The following is a 22,423-nucleotide window of genomic DNA, read 5'->3' as shown; positions in this document are numbered from 1 at the left end:
ACAAGGTATAAAAATTAAAATAAGATTAAATCAATAGCCCTAAGTAATAAATACATTCTAAAATTTAAAATTTTTAAAATTTAACTCTAAAATCCAATCCCTCAGTCCAGGCCGGCCTGTTCAAACAACCAAGTCTTCAGGTCGCGGCGAAACGAGCAAAGGTCGGGAGCCATCCAAAGCTCAACTGGAAGCTGATTCCACAGGGCAGGCGCGCCCAGAGAGAATGCTCTCCCCCTGGGAGCCGCCAGTCGACATTCCCTGACCGACGGCACCCTGAGGAGGCCCTCTCTGTGGGAGTGCACAGGGCGATGGGAAGTTAACGCCGGCAAAAGGTGCTCCCGTAAATAGCCCGGACCCATGCCATTTAGGGCTTTATAGGTCGTCACCAGCACCTTGAATCTCACTCGGAAGACAACTGGAAGCCAATGCAGCTCACGGAGCAGAGGTGTTACATGGGAGGATCGGGAGACCCCCATCACAACTCGCGCGGCTGCATTCTGCACCAGCTGGAGCCTCCGAGTGGTATTTCTTTCATTGAAAAGTTTTACAATACATTTTTGAATACAAACCCCCCTCCCCCTCCCCTCTCCCCAACCCCCCCAATCCTCCCCTCCCCGACTTCCCAGAGCAAAATACAGGGTATAACAATACAAACAAACATAATCTAAAATATGCAAACAACAATAAAATATTAAATTCTATCGCACTTTAACTCTTGGTAAAATAACTACAAGCTAGTTATACATCATATATATCCGCTACTTATTCGAATTCTAAGTGAAACTTTTTAGTCCCATATTTATTCTGGATGTAATCAATTCATCTTCTCCACTCCACAATGTATCTCTGTTGCGATTGGTCTTTCAAATACGCTGAGATCTTTGCCATCTCCGCCAAGTTAGAAACTTTTAAAGTCCATTCTTCTATAGTCGGCAGTTCTTCCTTCTTCCAATATTGCGCTACTAAAAGTCTCGCTGCCATAATTAAATTCAACATCAACTTAGTGTCCACAACGGTGGTATCTGTAATAATACCCAGTAAAAACAGTTGCGGAGAAAACTTTATCCTTTTCTTAAATATTTTTTGCATGTTCCACCAAATTTTAATCCAAAAAGCTTTAACCTTTTTACAAGTCCACCATATATGAAAATACGTTGCATCCTCACAACCACACCTCCAACATTTGGGCTGGCAGTTCGGATACATACTTGCTAATTTTTTAGGATCTAAGTACCACCTATAAAACATTTTATAAAAATTCTCTCTTAAATTTTGGGCCTGTGTAAATTTTACATTTCTAATCCAGATCTTTTCCCAAGTATCCATTGTAATAACTTCTTGAAGATTCTGAGCCCACTTTATCATACAATCTTTAACAAGTTCCGTCTCTGAATCAATTTCTATCAATGCAATATATATCCTTTTTATATGTGCTTGACCTTGATCTCTAATTTGCTTTACCAAATTTTCATCAATCATTGAAAAACCAGTTTTCTGGTCCTCTTTCCATCTAGCCTGTAATTGCCCATACTGAAACCAAGTTTGTACAATCTTCTCTTCTTTTAAAATGTTATATGACTTTAATTGCCATACATTCCTCTCAAAACTTAAAATTTCCTTATATGTAGTCACATCATGTTTAAATCCAACATTTATATTTTCTATTGCGTGTTTAGGTATTGCCCAAATAGGTATCTTATAATTTAACTTATGTCTATACTTTTTCCAAACTCGCAACAGAGCATACCTTAAAATATGTATCTTAAACACATTATCCACCTGTAAATAACCCGGACCCATGCCATTTAGGGCTTTATAGGTCATCACCAGCACCTTGAATCTCACTCGGAAGACAACTTGAAGCTAATGCAGCTCGCAGAGCAGAGGTGTTACATGGGAGTATCGGGAGACCCCCATCACAACTCACGCGGCTGCATTCTGCACCAGCTGGAGCCTCCGAGTGGTATTCAAGGGCAGCCCCATGTAGAGAGCATTGCAGTAGTCTATCTGAGAGGTCACGAGCGCATGAGTGACTGTGCGTAGGGCGTCCCGGTCCAAATAGGGCCGCAACTGGCGCACCAGGCGAACCTGGGCAAAAGCCCCCCTAGTCACAGTTCCTATATGATTGTCAAAATTGAGCTGTGAATCAAGGAGAACACCCAAGTTGCGAGCCCTATCTACGGGGGGGGGGTAACACCTCACCCCCTATAGATAAAGATGGAATAGAACGGACAACCCGAGATGCCGATACGCACAGCCACTTGGTCTTGTCGGGATTTAGACGAAGCCTGTTCCTCCCCATCCAGACCCTCACCGCCTCCAGGCAATGGGACATCACTGAGAGGGCATCACTGAGTTGATCTGGGGTGGAAATAAAAAGCTGGGTATCATCAGCGTACTGATGATACCCCACCCCAAAACCACTAATGATCTCGCCCAGCGGCTTCATATAGATGTTGAACAGGAGAGGCGAGAGGACCGATCCCTGAGGGACTCCACAAACGAGAGCTTTCCTAACAATCGGCCAGGTGTTTTGCAATTGTGCAATCCATTCTTTCAGTGATGGGATTGCCAGTTCGTTTGGGATTAGTTCTGGCATAGGGTTGAAACTTTGACCAGCGGCTACCTGAAAGGGAGTGTAGTCTGTGCTAGAGTGGACTGTGTTATTATAGGAAACTTCTGTCCAGTTCATTTGCTGGAAATTAATAAAGCATCTTAAGTATTGTTCAAGTACTGAGTTGGAACATTCAGTCTGGTCGTTACATTGAGGATGATGACTAGATGATGACTAGTCCCTGAGTGGTTCCTAAGAGGGATAAAAACTTTTTCCAAAATTCTGATGTAAATTGCACTCCCCTGGCTCAGTGGGTTAGGACGCTGAACTTGTCGATCGGAAGGTCGGCAGTTTGGCGGGTCGAATCCCGAGTGCCGCGTAGCAGAGTGAGTGCCTGTTACTCGTCCCAGCTTCTGCCCACCTAGCAGTTCGAAAGCACGTAAAAATGCAAGTAGAAAAATAGGGACCACTACTGTGGGAAGGTAACAGAATTCCGTGCTAGTCATGCCGGCCACATGACCACGGAGACGTCCTCGGACAAGCGCTGGCTCTTCGGCTATGAAACGGAGATGAGCACCGGCCCCTAGAGTCGGAAACGACTAGCACGCATGTGCGGGGGAACCTTTACCTTTACCTTTATCTGATATGATGTGTTGGGGTGCCCCATGCAGTGTGTAGATGTGCTGCACAAATAGTTTTGCTAAAGTTTTTGCAGTGGGGATTTTTTGGCAAGGGATAAAATGCACTTTTGAGAACAGGTCCGTAACCAACCATTGCTTTCTGGTAATTCCACTATGAAATCCATCGATATTTCCTTCCATGGAGCTGAGAGATTCACCACTGGTTGTAGCAGTCTGGGTGATTTCCCTTGCAACCTCTTGGCAGTTGCGCAAGTTGGGCAGCTGGCCACGTAGCTTTCTATGTCCTTTTTCATGGATGGCCACCAAAATTGCCATTTATTTATTTATTTATTTAGTTAGTTAGTTAGTTTTCTATACCGCCCTATTCCCAAAGGACTCAGGGCGGTTTACAGGGCAATATTTAAAAGACAATATAAAATTAAGATAAAAAACAGAATTAAAAAGAATTAAATTAATTAATAGCCCAACAATAAAACAATGTTAAAATCTTGAAACTAAAAAACCCCTCAGTCCAGGCCAGATAGATCGAAAAGCCAGGTTTTCAGATCCCAACAAAACGAGTGCAGGTCGGGGGCAGTCCAGAGTTCCACAGGTAAATCATTCCAGATGGCAGGCGCAGCCACAGAGAATGCCCTCCCTCTGGGGATCACCCGCCGGCATTCCCTGACCGGCGGCACCCTAAGGAGGCCCTCTCTATGGGAGCACACAGGACAATGGGAAAGTGATGCTGGCAGCAGGTGCTCCCTAAGATAATCTGGGCCCATACCATTTAGGGCTTTATAGGTCATCACCAGCACCTTGAATCTCACCCGGAGGGCAATTGGAAGCCAATGCAGCTCGTGGAGAAGAGGTGTTACATGGGAGTATCGGGAGACTCCCATCACAACTTGCGTGGCCGCATTCTGCACCAGCTGAAGCCTCCAAGTGGTCCTCAAGGGCAGCCCCATGTAGAGAGCGTTGCAGTAGTCTAACCGGGAGGTCATGAGCGCATGAGTGACTGTGCGTAGGGCATCTCAGTCCAGATAAGGCCACAACTGGCACACCAGGTGAACCTGGGCAAAAGCCCCCCTGGTCACGGCTCCTATATGATCTTCCAAACTGAGCCGTGAATCCAGGAGAACGCCCAAGTTGCGAGCCCTATCAACAGGGGGTAACACCTCACCCCCCCATAGTTAACGATGGACAAAACTGGTTCTCCCAAGATGCCGGTATGCACAGTCACTCAGTCTTGGTGGGCTTGAGTCGAAGCCTGTTTCTCCCCATCCAAACCCGGACCACCTCCAGGCGACGGGACATCACGTCAATGGCATCACTGGGTTGGTTCGGGGTGGAAAGAAAAAGTTGGGTATCATCAGCATACTGATGATACCTTACCCCGAAGCCACGAATGAGGTCATCCAGTGGCTTCATATAGATGTTGAACAAGAGGGGAGAGAGAACCGACCCTTGAGGAACTCCACAAACGAGAGGCCTCGGGGTGGATCTCTGCCCTCCCGTCAACACCGACTGTGAGCGGCCCAGGAGGTAGGAGGAGAAACACTGTTAAACAGTGCTCCCCACTCCCAACCCCCTGAGACGCCGCAGTAGGATACCATGGTCGATGCTATCAAAAGCTGATGAGAGATCTAACAGGACTAGGACAGAGGAACATCCCCTGTCCCGAGATCAGAGACAGATCATTCACCAGCGCGACCAATGCCGTCTCCGTGCTGTACCCAGGCCTGAAACCCGATTGGTACGGGTCTAGATAATCAGTTTCCTCCAGGAACAAAGGAAGCTGATGTGCCACCGCGCTCTCAACAACCTTCGCTAAAAAGCGAAGGTTGGAGACCAGACGAGTTATTTAAAATAGCTGGGTCCAGAGCAGGTTTCTTGAGAAGGGGCCTCACCACCGCCTCTTTCAAGGCAGTAGAAGAAGCAGTTATTACTGCCTGGAACCAGCCTCGTGTCTCCTCCCGAGCTGCAAAAACCAGCCAGGAGGGGCACGGGTCCAATAAACACGTGGAGCTCAGTCTCCTCATGGTCCTGTCCACCTCATCCAGGGTCACAGGATCGAATTCACTCCAAATGACATTCTCAAGACCGCTTGTTTCCTCCCCGTCAGTCTCTGCCCAGTCAGAGTCCAGACCAGCCCGAATCTGAGCGATTTTGTCCGCAAGATGATGACTAAACTCCTCAGCCCGCCCCTGCAAGGGCTCCTCCCTCACCTCCCAATTAAGGAGGGAGCGAGTCACCCTAAACAGGGCGGCCGGGCGATTATCTGCAGCGAAGTAATTAGACTTCGCCATCCTCATCGCCGTGAGGTAAGATCTCGTAGCAACTCTCAACCGCAATCGGTCAGATTCGGATTGGCTGGATCTCCAACAGCTCTCCAGACCCCGTCTCCGACGCTTCATCTCCCGGAGCTCCACAGAAAACCATGGAGCCCATCGGGATCTGTGCTGGGTCAGGGGTCGCAAGGGTACAACACGGTCGAGCACCTCGGTGGCAGCCCTCTCCCAGGCCTCCACCAAGGCATCGACACAGCTGTGAGTGAGTGAGGGAGGTATAGACCCAAGCGCCGTCTGGAACCGATCCGGATCCATTAGGCACCTGGGGCGGAACCACCTGGTTGGTTCCGCAGCTCAGCAGCGAGGGGTGGCAAAGCGGAAGACCAACCGCAGGAGGTGATGGTCAGACCATGACGGGGACAATAGTTGGCGAGCCCCCTCCCAGATCATCAAACCACTGTCCAGATAGAAAAACTAGGTCGAGCGTGTGACCCCCCTCATGAGTCGGACCCTGAATTATTTGGGTCAGGTCCATGGCCATCATGGAGGCCATGAATTCCCGAGCTAACTCTGACGATCCCCCCAGGGAAGGAAGGTTAAAGTCGCCCCAAACTATAAGTTTGGGAAACTCAACCACCAACCTTGAAAGGGCGTCGAGAAGCCTGGGCAGGGCCGTTGCTACACTGCTGGGCACCAGTTATGTCAGGAACAAGCCCAACTGAGCCCCAGGGCCACACCTCAGAAGCCCATCTGTACAACAGTGGCTTCCCACAGACATAAGGTCTCCCGTATAACCACCACCACACCCCCGCCCCTACCCTGAGCCCGCGGCCGGTGAAGCACACAGAAACCTGGAGGGCAAAGCTCAGTCAGAGGGACACCTCCCTCTGAGCCCAACCAGGTTTCGGTAATGCATACCAGATCCGCACGTTCCTCCTCGATCAAGTCACAGATGAGGGGAGCTTTGTTCACAATGGATCTGGCATTAAAGTATACCAGCCTGAGCTCAGGGGCCTGATCCCCCTCACCCCCGGATAAGCAGGTACCAAGAGCGCACCACCGCCTGAAGACAGCGGGGGCGTGATCCCAGATGTTGATATGGCCCTCCGTGTAACCATATGCTGCCATTCCCAATCGTCGTGGGGATTTGAGACCCCACCCCACTACTGGGAAAACCAGAAGTCCCCAACCCCAGCCCCGCCTCGCCGGGAACCATCTCAGGCCTGGACTGACAACCAGTTGATAAAATACACACCCTATCCCTCCCAACCCTACCATTCCCCCCACTCCCTAACCCCTTAAAACAACCGGCTAAAAAACATACCAGGGGCCTCTTAATACATTTCCACCAATGGCCCCTGTCAATGCCCAACCACCTCTCAGGATCCCAATAATTGGGCCCGTCCTTAAGGGAAGCAAAAGAAAGAGCAACAGGTCGTGCCCAGGAGGGAGGAACCCTCCTGAGGGTATACAAGTCCGCGCTAGAATAACAGAACCGAACCATATACCAACAATGTCCGCATAGGGCAGTTATGAGCAGATAGATGGTCAATTAATATTAAAATGATGTTAAAAATATGACGTCCAGAGAGTGTCTCAGATCCACCAAACCGGCCCTGCTCTCACCCAAGCCGGCAACCAGACAAAGGAACCACAACTGTCCTCTCACAACAGTTGAGGTATCAAATCTGAGGTAGACTGATCACGGACTTCCGGGATAAACCTACCCCTACTGATCTCTCACATCAGTGGGGTGGGTTGATGGTCAATTCAACCGCCCTCTCACCACGGTCGATTCCCGGGTCCATTCCAGGCTATTCAAAGAAAAGTCACGGGAGCAAGAATATATCAACCATGTCCATGTCCAGCCAAGCCAACCCAATGGGTGGCAAGATGGTAATTGGTGGAGATGTTCCAGGGACATGCTTCCAGAGGGGGGGAGCCGCACCATAAGGTGGTACTCATAAACAGTTACAAGGCGCAAATTGCAGCCACAATCAGTCCTCAAGCCGCCATGATATCCCGGCCATTGTCACTGTTCCAAAAGGAAGGGCAGCAAAACAGCGACTGCCAGCTATTCCAAGGTGCAAGATCCCAATCCCCAATCCATAGCTGCCACTCTGAGAAGGGAGAGAGGAGGCCTCCCAGCCACCATTATCACTCTGGAAAAGAAGAGTCTTCGTGCCACAGAACTGCGCCTATCAGCTGATTCCAAGGCGGCAAAATTGATCTTAGCCACCATAATCTTCTCGCTATCATTGCTACTCGGGGGTGGGGGTGTGTGGAGGCCACAGCATCATGAAACAGCATCCACCAGTTCTCCTAAGGCGGCAGTGTAAATCTACAACTGCCAAAGCCTCTCAACCCCCACCATTCCAGAGGGAAGGAGAGACCTCTGCACCCCCGAAAAATGGCATCCACAGCTGATCCGCGGCAGTGAGGATCTTAATCAACACGGCAGCTTCAGGGGGGAAAAAGAAGACCTCCACACCACAGAAAACAGTGCCCGGCAACTGTTCCCCACTCCGAACCTTGATAGAGATGTCAAGCCCCCATGGAGCTTCTTAAACTGCCCAATTCGTTGCAGCCCATTGCGGAGCTTACGGAGCTCAGCTCACAACCGCCGCAATGTTGGGCAAATTTTTTTTTAAGTAAATGTAAATTTTTTACAAATCCAAAATGCCCTGCTGATTTTCTATCATGGCACAGCTGCATGAAATTGACCCTCTGGGTGGCTGGTATATATAACGTCTCCCCCACCCATGGCAGCCTATCCTTGATTGTGCCTATTTTTCTGGAACCATTCATCTGTTTCTAAAGTCTTCCAGAATTCAATTTGGCTATTCAGCTGTGGCTTTATTTTGGCCTGGGCTCTGGTGGTTACTGGCACTGCCAGTTGTTGTTTGGACATGAGTAGTTTAGAATTGGTGGCTTGTGTGCTGTTATATTGGGGCATGCGAGACAGCGCATCTGCCACGAAGTTCTTTCCCCCCAGCAAATGTTTGAGTGTGAACGGAATTGGTGAAAGTGCTGAGACCAGCAGGCTTGCTTAGGAGTGAGATTTCTGCGTGTTTTTAGTGCTTTCAGGTTTTTGTCGTCCATCCAGACCTGGAAGGGGATTTTATTCCCTTCAAGGAAATGACGCCACATACGTAATGACCACCTCACAGTGTACGCTTCCTTCTCCCACACAGCCCAGCATTGTTCTGTCTCAGTGAGTCTCCTGGATGTATACGCACATGGTTGCAGTGCCTCTCATCATTTTCCTGTAATAATACTGCCCCTACTTCCACATCGTTTGTGTTGGCCTGTATTATGAAAGGTTTATCTGGGTCCGGGTGCCTCATTATGGGTTCAGCAGGAAAAGGTCTCTTTAACCTCTTGAATGCCGCTTGGCATTCCATTGTCCAATTCAGTGGCTGGCTGGGTTTCACTGAGCCCCACCCCTTCATTTACCCCAGGCAGTCTATTCTTTCCTGGTGGAATTTGCATTTTGATAATTTGGCATATAGGTGGGCAGCTCACAGTTTTTTAAAAACTGCTCTGACTAGAATGTTATGCTCCTCTTTGGACTCTGTGAAGATAAGGATGTCATCTAAATAAACCAGGACCCCCTTAAACAGGTGCTCCCTTAGTATTTCATTGATTAATTGCATAAATACTGTGGGGCCCTTATAGTCCAAATGGCAAAACTTTGAATTGGTAGCATCCCATTGGACAATTAAATGCGGTCTTCCCTTTCTTGATGCTAACGCGGTAGTACGCTTCTCTTAGGTCTAGTTGGTAAAAATCCTTCCTTTCAATAGGTAGGATAATGTGACCTTCATGAGGGGTAGGGAATACAGGTTACTTTCACTTATTGCATTCAGGGCATGGTAATCCATGCACAAACGCAAAGTGCTGTCCTTCTTCTCCCTAAAGAGGACCGGGGCGGTCACATTGGGTTTGGCAGGTTCGATAAATCCCCTTCCTAGGTTTTTATTTATGAATCTTTCCATCTCCGTCTCTTTAGGGCTCATGGAGTATAGTCTGGACTTCAGGAGTTTTGCCTTAGGTTTGATTTCTATAGCACAGTCCATGGGTCAGTGAGGAGGGAGCTCATCCAGCTGTTCCTCGCTGAAGACTTCCAGTATTTCTGGTAACCCCTTCTCTTCTCCCACTGATGCTTTCTCCACTCCTAGGGTTTGTCGGGGCCTTTGAGGTGTTAAGTTTGCGCAATCCCCCTCTGAGAAATTGAGCTCTGCCATTCTGCAATTTATCCAGGGGTTCCATCTCTTTAGCCACTCCAACCCCAGGATCATTGGGCATTCCATACCTGGGGTCACTACAAATATTATGTCTTCTTTGTGGTCCCCCAGGGATAGATGGACTGGTAAAGTGGCACTCCCCCTGCTATGGATCCATCTAACTGGCTGAATGAGGTCGGTTGTTGCAGGCCCCCCAGTGGCTGCTGTGTCCCAACCTGTGGCTGCCTGTCCAACAGGTCACAGAGTCTTCCCAGCTGCTGAATAAAATTGTGTTGAATATCCACATTTGGGTCTTCTCTCCACATAGGTCTCGGTCTCGTGTGGCATCTATGGTGATGCTTGGGACTGTGTGACCGATAGTAGTAATGGTCAGGGCTCTCATAGTGCCGGTAATGATCTGGGCTTCAATGGTATCGGTGATGCCTTGGGCTTTGGTAATGAGGTCATCTATCAAGGCTGTCATCATAGTCTTGCCATCTGGAGCTATCATAGCGGTGGCGTCTGTCAGGAGATTGTGATGAGCAATGCTGGTCAGGGATTCTCTGGTGGCTGGACTCATGCATTGCAAGCGGCTCTCCAGAGTCCTTGAGGAGTGGTAACAACCCAGACTGCTGCGTCCTTAGTTGTGGTCGGGCCTCTTCTTTCTCACCAGGCTTGAGGTTATCACTGGTGCTTTGGATGTGGAGAAGCCACTCACGATCTGTCTGTGGGGCTACAGCTTCTCAGGTACAGATTGGTGTCAATCCTGCCAGTCATCATACTCACTTGCATGTGAGGAGTGGGAGAGCTGTTCCCCACTCTTCACTTCCAGCCCCTTGAATCTCTCCATTAACTTCTCTACCGATTGGCTGCGGACTGCAGACAGGTATTTCCAGTCTTCAGAGTCCTCGGTGGCTGCTAATCTCTTGGCTTTCCAGTGGTGCGGGGAGTGTGACTCTTGTGAGGCCCCCGCTTGCAAATCAGCCTCCGATGCTTTTGAAGAGCTCTTCTTAGGCAGGGTTGTCTTGGGACGCTTGGAGTCTTTGCTGGGCAGGGTCCACTCTGAGGACCACAGCAGCTCCCGCGTCTTTGGTCTTGCCCCCATCATCAAGAGTTCTGAACTTCCCTTACCTGCCGGTATGATGGCTTGCACTCCCTCTGCTGAGGCAGCAGCCAAGGCAGGGGTGCTGGTTACAGGTGCTTCTTCTTCCTCCATGCTGAGATCTTCCCCGAGTCATTGTCAGCCTATCCCTTGATTTTGGGAAGGTGACTGGAGCTCAGGACCCCAAGATACTTAACGTAGAGAGTAGTTTTGGGTTAATGTCATGGTTCTGAAAAATGAAACCCATCAAAAGAGCCTTGGTGGAGCAGTGGGCTAATGCCTCCTTAAGTAAAACCAGCTGCCTGCAATTAGTGCAGGTTCGCATCCCACCAGGCTCAAGGTTGACTCAGCCTTCCATCCTTCCGAGGTAGGTAAAATGAGGACCCAGATTGTTGGGGGCAATTAAGCTGACTTTGTAATAATGCTGCTGGGGGGGGCAAAGCCCTAATAACCAGGCATATACATAGAATGAAGGCTATTGCTAAGCTTGTAAGCCGCCCTGAGTCTTCGGAGAAGGGCGGGATATAAATGGAATTTTTTTAAAAAAAGAACTTCAAGGCAAGAATTCTTCCTTAAAGAACATTTTATGATACACAGTATCAGCACTACATAGTTGAACCCAAAACTAAATTCCCTTCCCTCAGATACAAAGTAACAAATTGCAATTCCCACCCCCCTGGAAGCAGTCATAAATCACATTCTCTGATTAGTCTGAAGCGCAGGCTACCTCTCCAGCTACTCAGCCCACCAAAACATTGTTAGTTTGTGTCCTTGTGTTCCCATGGAGCTACATTATTATTATGGCTAGCTGAGCTCAAGCATTCACCCCATCCCCCTTCTACATCAGATTCCTAATCAGCAGAAAAAGCATGCTGAAAGCAGAGTGAAAAATGGTTGCAATTTCCCTCAGTTGTCAGAGCGGGAGCATCCATTGTCACAATGTTGACAACTGCCACAGTCATAAATATGAATCAGTTACCAAGCATCTGAATTTTGATCATGTGATAGGGATACTGCAACTGTTATGAGAAAAATGGTCATAAATCACTTATTTCAGTGCAGTTGTAACTTTCAATGGTCACTAAATGAACCGTTGTAAGTCGAGGATTACCTGTATTGTTGTAAAAAGGTAAAGGTAAAGGTTCCCTCGCACATGCGTGCTAGTCGTTTCCAACTCTAGGGGCTGGTGCTCATCTCTGTTTCAAAGCACTTGTCCGAGGACGTCTCTGTGGACATGTGGCCGGCATGACTAGAAACCAAAGGCGCACAGAACGCTGTTACCTTCCCACTGTAGTGGTCCCTATTTTTCTACTTGCATTTTTACATGCTTTCGAACTGCTAGGTTGGCAGAAGCTGGGACGAGTAACAGGCGCTCACTCTGTTATTGTTGTAGGGTCATACAATTATCACTTACGATCTTCCCAGCCAGCTTCTAACAAGCAAAATTAATGGGGGAATCCAGATTTGCTTAATGTCTGCATGATTCACTTAACATGAATCATGCAGAGCCTTGGTGGAGCAGTGGGCTAATGCCTCCTTAAGTAACACCAGCTGCCTGCAATTAGTGCAGGTTCGCTCAAGGTTGACTCATTCTTCCATCCTTCCGAGGTAGGTAAAATGAGGACCCAGATTGTTGGGGGTAATTAAGCTGACTTTGTAATAATGCCACTTGGGGGGTGTATGAAAGCCCTAATAAGCAGGCATATACATAGCATGAAGGCTACTGCTAAGCTTGTAAGCCGCCCTGAGTCTTCGGAGAAGGGCGGGATATAAATGGAATTTTTTTAAAAAAAACTGTAGTGGTTTGCTTAACAGCTGTGGGAAAAAGGTCATAAAATGGGGGGAAACTCACTTAAGATCTGCCTTGCTTAGCAACAGAAAGTTTGGGTTCAATTGTAGTTGTAAGTCAAGTACATGTACAGAGTTACTTCCGGTGGCGACGCGACGTCGAAAGACAGCCGTTTTCGGGCTGCCCGCTCCGCAGCTGTGTTTTTCCATCGTAAACAGCGCCGATCAGCTGTTTAGATGGATTTGAAGCCCCCTCCTCGGGAGAAGAGGAGGGGGTGAGGCCCCAGGTAGGGGTTGAGCTCTCCGGGGCCGCCTGAGCTGAGAGCTTGGGCGGCTGAAGGATGAGCCCCCCCGAAGCCTGGGTTGCTCCGAGCTGCGCAGTGCCTCTGCTCTGGGATTTTTGGAGCAGAGCCAGGCGTTAGCAACCACCCCTGCCAAAAGGAAATACTTTTGATTATCAAGATGCAGGCAGAGTGGTACAGGAGGTCAAGGTGAAGTGGACTCTTTATTTTTACTCTCTAGCTCAATGGATTTTATAGCTTTAAAGTGAAAGTGCGTAATAAGTGAAAGTGGGGGAAGATGGCGGCTAAAACTTCTAAAGCTCTTCGGAATGCGGGGTCTTCCCTGGTGCAAGAGACCTCACTGCAAGCTTTGCTTCCTCCTGCATCTCCCCCGGTATTGACGCTTAAGGATTTACAAGACGCTCTTGGAAAGCATGCACAATTGATGTCTGATATGATAGATGAAAAGTTGAAAAAGCTGGAGGAGAAATTGGAGGAGAAAATGGAGAAATTGGAGAAGAAGATGGAAGAGAAGCTGAGAGCAATGAGGGTGGACATCTTGTCTAAGGTTGAATCCGTAGCTGAATGCGTGCTACAGCTGGATATAAAAGTGGAGGATCTCAGTCAAAAGAACTCTATATTAGAAGCAAAGGTATTAGGAAATGAAAATATAAGGGATAAAATGGACGAAGAATTGAGCCTTGTTCAGTATAATCAGATGCAGTATGCTATTAGAATTAGGGGTTTAAAGGAGAATGGTAAAGAAGATTTAAAGCAGCTGATTTCTGAGGCTCTGGAAGGGGTACTGGGCCAGTCAGCATCTGAAATTGAGGGAAATATGGACAAAGTTTTTCGTGTAAATTCATGGATTGCAAGACAGAGGAAGTTACCCAGAGATGTGGTGGTCTATTTTACAAAGAGAGTAATTAGAGATGAAGTCATTCAAGCTGCTTATGATACTAATTTGGTAGTGGCTGAGCAAGAAGTTTTGGTTTTAAAAGAGATCCCTCCGAAGATCCTAAGGAGAAGGAAAGATTTTGCATTTCTAGTACAGGAACTTAAGAAACGTGATATTAAGTTTAGATGGGAGATTCCAGTTGGGTTGGTGGCGACGCACGAAGGTAAAAGACATCGTTTGGTTACTGTGGCTCAGGCACGTGATTTTTATAGTAATGTGTTAAAAGCAACCCCCCTATCATTTTTGGAAGCTGCAAAAGGATACGGTGTGGGAAAGCTTCAAGATGTTGCAGATAGACAGACAGAGGACAATGGTGTTGGAGGGGATCAAGCCACAGTCTCATCGGTTGCTGCAGGAGGCCAGAAGATGACGCATGCCGCCCTAAGAAGAGCGAGGCAAGAGCAAGACCAGCAGAAAGTTATGGAATCTTCAAAGTGTGCTTACAGTGAAGATGTGGGAGGAGAGCGGTCTAAAGAAGTTTTGGGGGTCATGACAGAGGTGCTCCAAAAGTTTTGGGGTGTTAAGATTGCTGATTAAATTTTTAGATTAGAATGTCAATGGAGTAAAATTATTATAGAGGAGAAAGAAAGTTTTTTTTTCTTTTTTTTAATATTTTACACAATTTAAGATTGATGTTATTTGCTTGCTAGAAAAGTATATTAGGGTTATGAACTTAAAGTATGTGTTGAACTAAGAATGGGTATGTAAGCTCCTAATTAACAACAAGTTGTCTTAGAGATTGCCTAATTTTTTATATATATACTCTTTTTATTTGAACTTTTATTTGAACTTAAGGATGATTTGGAACTGCGAGACATTTGGCGTGATATATGCAAGAACTATTTTTGATTATAGTTTAGTTTGGTCGGAGATTATTAAGATTAACAGAGATAAGCGCTTTTGGCGCGTAACTGAGAATTTGTTTGGAAATTAGAGAAAGGTGGGAGAATGCAAATAGCAGGTGAAAGTTTTTTTTCTTTTCCTTTTTTTTTCTTTTTTTGAAATTATGAATGATTGGGATTAAGAAAATTTAGTTTGAGTAAAGATCTTTTTCTGTTTTCCTCTTCTTCTTTTCTACTTTATTTGTAATATTAATATTGTTTGTACTCATTTTATATGAGCTAGAGAGAGATAGAATTTATAGTTTATTGTTGATAACATAGGGGTGCTTATGTTTGTTTTTTGATTTTATGCCCTGTATTTAGCTCTGGGAAGTCGGGGGGGGGGAGGAGGGAGGGAGGGAGAGGGATAGGGGTGGGGGAGGGGGGATTAAAGTCAAAATGTATTGTAAAACTTTTTAAATAAAAAAAAAGTACATGTACAGAGTTGTCATAGGAAAAGGCTGAAGTTTGAATAAGAGAACAATGGGATAGCAGGGATTTTGAGCTATTATATTTATTCTACCAGATCATTCTGTGATAGGATGAATGATAGATGGAGGTCATCTATGACTTTATTGCTTTATGTATAATGTTTAATATTATCTGTAGCTCGAAGAGAAATGGCCTGATGTGTTTGAATATTTCATCTTCAGAAAAGCATATAAGGCATGTATGCTTTATAAACCTAATGGGGTGTACTGTATAATGTCCATTTCATGTTTATTTTCAGTATACAGTATACTATTTAGATGCTAGACTACGAAATGTTGGAGAAACTATCTTTCCAAAAGAGGTGAGATCTACGTTACCAAAAGACTCTGAGGTTTGGCCAAAGTAATTTTGTAAAGATATTATTTTGTTTGAATTTTTTTTTCGGGGGGGGGGTTCTATCCTTTTGGTCTTGTGTGTTATAGAGTTGGTTTTTCTAGTCTTTTGCATTCTCTTTTCTTTGAGATATATTTTCTTTTTAATTTTTTTTAAATTGTAAGCTGCCCAAATTTGTGAAGAGCAATTGGGCAGCCACAGCATCACTTTGGTCACCAAGAGTAGAAATATAGTGTTTTATTGTTTTAAAAAGTTTTTAAGATTGTATTTGTAATATATGATTTGAATTGTGAGATGCCCAGAGTTGTTTGCTGAGATGGGCGACTATAGAAATCAAATAAATAAATGAACAATTGCAGGAACTAGTAATGTCTAGTCTAGCAAAGAGAAGGACGAGAAGACCTCAAAGGCCCTTTCTAGCCCTCTTCTTTCTAACTAGGGGTGACATGATAGTCTTATTTATTTATTATTTATTTATAAATTTTATTGGCCACCATCTTACCATCAAGGTAAGATGGTTAGGCATGGATTGGGGTCTCCAGTTTATTTTTAGGAAGAGACCCCTGATCTGTTTTTTAGCTAATTTTTTAAGAGGTTAAGGGGGAGGGTTGGATTGCGGTTTGGGTTGGAAATCGGGGGGCTTCCACCAACCGAGGTTCAGTCCAGGCTTGTGACAGGTCGCGGTGGGATTAGGCTTGGGTTGGGCGCCTCCGGGTCTCCAGAAAGGGGGGTGGGGTTGTGGATCCCCATGACGATTGGGAATGGCAATAGGTGGTTACACGGGGGGGCACATCAATATTCGGGAGCGCGCCCCCGTTATCTCTGAGAGGTGGCGTGCTCCAACCCCCCAGATGTACCCTGTATTCCCGGGAGCAGGGATGAGCAGGCCCCTGAGCTCAGGCTGGTATATTTTAATGCCAGATCGGTAGTTAATAAGGCTCCCCTTATCCATGAGTTGGTTGAGGAGGAGCGTGCCGATCTGGCTTGCATTACTGAGACCTGGTTGGGCCCAGAGGGAGGTGTCCCTCTGACTTAACTTTGCCCACCAGGTTTCCGTGTGCTTCACCAGCCTCGGGCTCAGGGAAGGGGTGAGGGTGTTGCGGTGGTTGTAAGGGAGACCTTGTGTCCGCAGGAGGCTACCGTTACTCAGATATTAGGGTGTGAGTCGCTCCTCCTGAGATTTGGGCCTGGGGCTCAGTTGAGGTTGTTGCTGGCGTATCTTTCACCTACCTGTGTAGCAGCAGCCCTGCCCTTGACACCCTCTCTGGGTTGACGGTTGAGTTCCCCAAACTTATGTTTCTTGGGGACTTCAACCTGCCGTCCCTGGGAGGTTCGTCGGGGTTGGCTTGGGAGTTTATGGCCTCCATGACGGCCATGGACCTGGGGCTCGACTCATGGGGGGGTCACACACTCGATCTTATTTTTCTATCTGGACGGTGGCTTGATGATCTGGGAGGGGGATCTCCAGCTATTTCACTCCTGTCATGGACCGATCATCACCTCCTGTGGCTGGCCTTCCGCTTCGCCCCCCTGTCATGGGGCTATGGAACGAACCAGGTGGTTCCGTCCCAGGCGCCTAATGGACCCTGAACGGTTCCAGGAGGTGCTTGGATCTGTGCCTGCCATCTTCGCTCACAGCCCGGTCGATACCTTAGTGGAAGCCTGGGAAAGGGCGGCCACGGAGGCACTCGACCACATTGTTCCCATGCGGCCCCTGACCTGGCGCAGATCCTGGCGGGCACCATGGTTTTCTGTGGAGCTCCAGGAGATGAAGCATCGGAGACAGAGCCTAGAGAGCTGTTGGAGGTCCAGCCGGTCTGAGTCTGATCGATTGCTATTAAGAACCTTCACGAGGTCTTATCTTGCAGCAATGGAGGCAGCGAAGTCTAATTACTTCGCTGCCCTCATCGCGTCCACAGATAATTGCCCGGCCGCACTGTTTGGGGTGACTCGCTCCCTCCTGAATCAGGAGGTGAGGGAAGAGCCCCTGCAGGGTCGTGCCGAGGAATTCAGTCAATATCTGGCAGATAAAATCGCTCAGATTCGGGCCGGCTTGGACACCGACTGGGCAGGGTCTGACGATGGGTAATCAAGTGGTCTTGGGAATATTACTTGGGAAGAATTCGATCCTGTGACTCCGGAAGAAGTGGACAGGATCATGGGGAAGCTGAGTTCCACCACTTGTTTATTGGACCCGTGCCCCTCCTGGCTGGTTTTTGCAGCTCGGGAGGTGACACGAGGCTGGCTCCAGGCAGTAATAACTGCTTCTTTGAGAGGGTAGCTTCCCCGCTGCCTTGAAGGAAGCAGTGGTGAGGCCCCTCCTCAAGAAGCCTGCCCTGGACCCGGCCATTTTGAACAACTATTGTCCGGTCTCCAACCTTCGCTTTTTAGAGAAGGTTGTTGAGAGTGTGGTGGCTCATCAGCTTCCTCTGTTCCTGGAGGAAGTGGATTATCTGGACCCCTACCAATCGGGCTTTAGACCCAGGTACAGCACAGAGACGGCATTGGTCGCACTGGTGAATGATCTCTGGCGGGCTCGGGACAGGGTTTGCTCCTCTGTCCTAGTCCTATTAGACCTCTCAGTGGCTTTTGATACCATTGACCATGGTATCTTACTGCGGCATCTCAGGGGGTTGGGAGTGGGGAGCACTGTTTTACAGTGGTTCTCCTCCTACCTCCTGGGTCGTTCGCAGTCGGTGTTGGCAGGGGGACAGAGGTCGGCCTTGAGGCCTCTCGTTTGTGGAGTTCCTCAGGGGTCGGTTCTCTCGCCCCTACTGTTCAACATCTATATGAAGCCGCTGGGTGAGATCATTCGTGGTTTTGGGGTGGGGTATCATCAGTATGCTGATGATACCCAGCTTTTTATTTCCACCCCAGATCAACCCAGTGATGTCCCGTTGCCTGGAGGTGGTGAGGGTCTGGATGGGGAGGAACAGGCTTTGTCTAAATCCCGACAAGACCGAGTGGCTGTGCATACCGGCATCTCGGGTTGTCCATTCTATTCCATCTTTATCTATAGGGGGTGAGGTGTTACCCCCCCCCCGTAGATAGGGCTTGCAACTTGGGTGTCCTCTTTGATTCACAGCTCAGTTTTGACAATCATATAGGAGCTGTGACCAGGGGGGCTTTTGCCCAGGTTCGCCTGGTGCGCCAGTTGCGGCCCTACTTGGACCGAGATGCCCTACGCACAGTCACTCATGCACTCGTGACCTCTCGGATAGACTACTGCAACGCTCTCTACATGGGGCTGCCCTTGAATACCACTCGGAGGCTCCAGCTGGTGCAGAATGCGGCCGCACAAGTTGTGATGGGGGTCTCCTGATACTCCCATGTAACACCTCTGCTCCGCGAGCTGCATTGGCTTCCAGTTGTCTTCCGGGTAAGATTCAAGGTGCTGGTGATGACCTATAAAGCCCTAAATGGCATGGGTCCGGGTTATTTACAGGAGTACCTTTTGCCGGCATTAACTTCCCATCGTCCTATGCGCTCCCACAGAGAGGGCCTCCTCAGGGTGCCGTCAGTCAGGGAATGTTGACTGGCAGTTCCCAGGGGGAGAGCATTCTCTGTGGGCGCGCCTGCCCTCTGGAATCAGCTCCCTGTTGAGCTCCGGATGGCTCCCGACCTTCACTCTTTCCGCCGCGACCTGAAGACTTGGCTATTCGAACTTGCCAGCCTGGACTGAGGGACTGGGATTTTAGATTTAAAATTTAAAATTAAAATTTTAGAAAGTGTTTTATTGTTCAAGGCTACTTGTTTAATTTGTTTTAATTTTTATATATTATGTGTTGTATATAGTGTTTTAATTGCCCTGTACACTGCCCCAAGTCCTTCGGGAGAGGGGCGGTATACAAATCCAAAAAATAAAATAAATAATAAATAAGGTAACTCTGGGTGGCTTACGATCATAATACACAAACACAGAGAGAGCAAGATACACACACAGAGAGAGAGGGGGGAGAGAGAGAGAGAGAGAGAGAGAGTCATAGTCAGTCTGTCCTTATAATAGTAATCCATGCAGGGAATCTGGTAGATTACATTGGAAGTATCTCCCAACTTCAGGTGATCTTTACAATGCATAATTTGTCCTTGTAATAAAAGTATTCCTCAAGTTACGACAGTTCACTTAGCAATTTTTCAAAATTATGACACCCCCCCAATAAAATACTTATGATCTGGTCTGGAAGTTACATATGTTGCAGCACCACAGTGGTCATTCACCCTTACGACTGACCGCAGAGATGCTGCAACATGCTGTCTACCTATTTTTCCCCAATTGTGCCCTGCCAGGTCTCCACAGGCACTGGGCCTGCTTTGCTAGCCTCCCAGATTCCACTTGCTCCTCCCCACCTCATTTCTGATTGCTTACTTTTCTAAGAACTCCAGAGTTCCAGAACAGGCTGGCCCACATGGACAAAAGCAGCAGTTTTTTACTCAGATGCTGGTGAAGCTGGAAGAACATGAGATCTAAAGAAAAAAGCTTCACCAGCAGCTGAGCAAAAAACTTCTGCTTTTCTGCCACTAGGCCAGTGTCCCTGCAGGCCTCATTTGGTCCTAGCCTGGGCAGTGCCACAGCAATCTCCTGCTTGCTGCTGAGTGGCTGGTTTGAATGAACAGCTTCAGGGATTGGGGTGTGAAGGCAACAGTTATAGCCAGTCAACATGGAGCTTGCAGTTCAGCCCAATGAGGCAATGGAAACAAACTCCATAGCAAACAGGATAGCATCCAGCCTGGGTGGCACTGCAGCAGCCTCATGCTTGCTGCTGAATGACAGGTTTGAATGAGTAGCTTCAGAGATTAGGTATGAAGGCAATAGCAGCAGCCAATCAACATAGAGCTGCATTGATCGGTACTAATAACTCATGTGATTTTGATTCTGTGCCTCTGTTTATACACCAAGGATTGTATTAGCCTTTTTGGCTGCTGCCGCACGCTACTGTCTCACATTTAAGTGATTGTTCACTAGGACTCCAAAATCCCTCTCACAGTTACTGGTTTTTAGCCAGGTTTTGCTTGCCAAAATGTAAAATCTTACTTTTCTCCACATTAAATTTCATTTTTTTAGATAGGACCCATTGTTCAAGTCTGTCAAGATCATTTTGGATCCTGAGCTTGTCTTCTGGGGTGTTAGCTAGTCCTTCCAGCTTAATGTCATCTACAAATTTGATGAGTTCCCCTTCTATTCCCTCATCTGTTGCATATGAAGATATTGAAGAGTACTGGGCCTAATGACTCTTGACTTTTTTCTTTCAAATAGAGTAATATTTTTCATGTACGTGTGAAAAAAGATGGGGAACATAGTGATAATGGGAGAGATATGAATGTATATTGTAATGAGAAGTCCCATACTTGTTTTATAAGGATCAATAGATAATATGGCCTCTTCCAAAGAGATTTGTTTATTTTGTGTTCCTTTCTCTCCAGGTTATAGTGGAGAAGGCACCCAAAGCTAGAGTATCTGATCTAGACAAGAGGAAGTATCTTGTCCCATCAGATCTCACGGGTAAGTGTATCTTGTTTCATTAGCTTTAACTATATTACCTGCTAAGTAGTAGTTGGACTAATTTCAATTTCAGTCTTGGTGTTACTTAGTGACTTTGGGACAAACCCTTTCTTTTACTTCAGCCAAACTGATCAGGATTTCAAATAAAGCTTTATTAAAGTCAAAGACCAATGTAAGGAGGATGGAGTATAATAAATTTAAAAGCATAAAAAGTGCAACAGAATAAAATTATATATGAAAAGCTAAAAAGTGTAAAAACAAAAATATAAAAAGAATCTAAAAGGAGCCTAAAAGGAGGGTTAGGGGAACATGACAGACTAAATAATGTAGAGCACTCTATAGTGATAAACTAGCTGCTCATTAAAACTGGTTTGTGCCAGAGATCATCTTCTGACAAATTTCAAATGCGGCTGCCCAGCACCAGGGAACATTTTATGTTGTGATAGGTTTAGTATCTCAGAGCAGCAGGGAGGTGTAGAATTGTCCTGTCTGTCCTGGGTATTTATGTGATAATGGTGAGATGAGGCTAATATGAATATATCTGTAATATATTCTATAGTATATGTTCTATCGTTTCTATGTGTCCAGAGTCACTGGAGCATTGTTTTTCTAGGTAAACAATGTATCTTTGTATCAACTTTCAAAGACATTGTGAAGAGGGTGTGACATTGTAGCTAAGTAAAGGCCCTTCAATGATCAGGTACTTCAAGATTAGTTAAGTACTGTATGCTATAGCAGAGGCAGAGAAACTATTGGGTTCACTGTCAATAAAATTTGCAGACCTGGCTAAATCCAGTTTAGCACTCTGTGACCATTACTAGCTGTTTAATGAAAGCTTTCTCCCTATCATGCTGGAGAGAAGCCCAAGGATGAGAATTTATTTTTACTAATTTTTCCCATGTGGACTGAAAATCATCCCTCATAATTAGTGGAGCAAGGCCAAGGAACAAAAAGGATAGTTTGAGCCAGTAGCTGCATTTCATTTTCAGGTACTGCCATTCTGTTGGGAGGAGGGAGGTTTGCTCTTTGCTCTGTGGCTAAGGGGGAAAGTTTTGCAGGCTCTGGAATATCTTTCCTTTGCTTTGTTCTATCTTCTTTGAAGTAACTCTCTCTGGGTGTGAAAGGAGGGAGGAATGCGCTTGCAGCCATCTGCTGTATCTCCAGTCTGATGAGATGGGACCATGGAGGAACTGAAACCTTGGGAACTGCACTTTATTGCCTGGTTCCCATAACAACTTCACACCTGTGGATTGGCTAAAATCAAATGGGACAGTTGAACACTGGGAAGGGTTTGAAGGGGCAGTTTTAATGTAATGTTTCACACGGAAAAAATTTAGATCTTGCTTAGCTCTCCTGCTATCACTAACTCTAAATAAATGTTCCTGTTGAAACAATGC

The 22,423-nt window shown here is 46.9% G+C and overlaps 2 protein-coding genes and 1 long non-coding RNA gene across 5 annotated transcripts in view; 2 read left to right on the top strand and 1 right to left on the bottom strand.

Annotated features, from left to right (window-relative positions):
* LOC310635498 overlaps positions 1–22,423 on the bottom strand; it is an 838,887-nt gene that overhangs the window by 741,551 nt on the left and 74,913 nt on the right. The window lies entirely within an intron of this gene.
* The window catches only part of GABARAPL1 (GABA type A receptor associated protein like 1), a 97,248-nt gene that overhangs the window by 26,939 nt on the left and 47,886 nt on the right, over positions 1–22,423 (top strand). For 2 of the 3 annotated variants that reach the window (XM_083354502.1, XM_083354504.1), the window contains exons 2-3: positions 15,432–15,494; positions 20,948–21,026. In XM_083354502.1, the coding sequence (XP_083210628.1) occupies positions 15,432–15,494; positions 20,948–21,026 (142 nt within the window). The remainder of the gene's footprint in view (positions 1–15,431; positions 15,495–20,947; positions 21,027–22,423) is intronic. The other variant, XM_083354503.1, reaches the window with a different exon arrangement.
* Positions 13,395–22,423, top strand: part of LOC310635488 (uncharacterized protein) — a 310,115-nt gene continuing 301,086 nt past the window's right edge. The window contains exon 1 of the mRNA XM_083354481.1: positions 13,395–14,993. Coding sequence (XP_083210607.1) covers positions 13,407–14,357 — 951 coding nt within the window. The 5' untranslated portion in view covers positions 13,395–13,406 and the 3' untranslated portion in view covers positions 14,358–14,993. The remainder of the gene's footprint in view (positions 14,994–22,423) is intronic.

The sequence above is a fragment of the Vipera ursinii genome (assembly GCF_947247035.1).
Source record: "Vipera ursinii genome assembly, chromosome: 2".
NCBI lineage: Eukaryota > Metazoa > Chordata > Lepidosauria > Squamata > Viperidae > Vipera > Vipera ursinii.
Note: the sequence above shows the minus strand (reverse complement) of the source record. Positions and strands in the feature narration are given on the sequence as shown.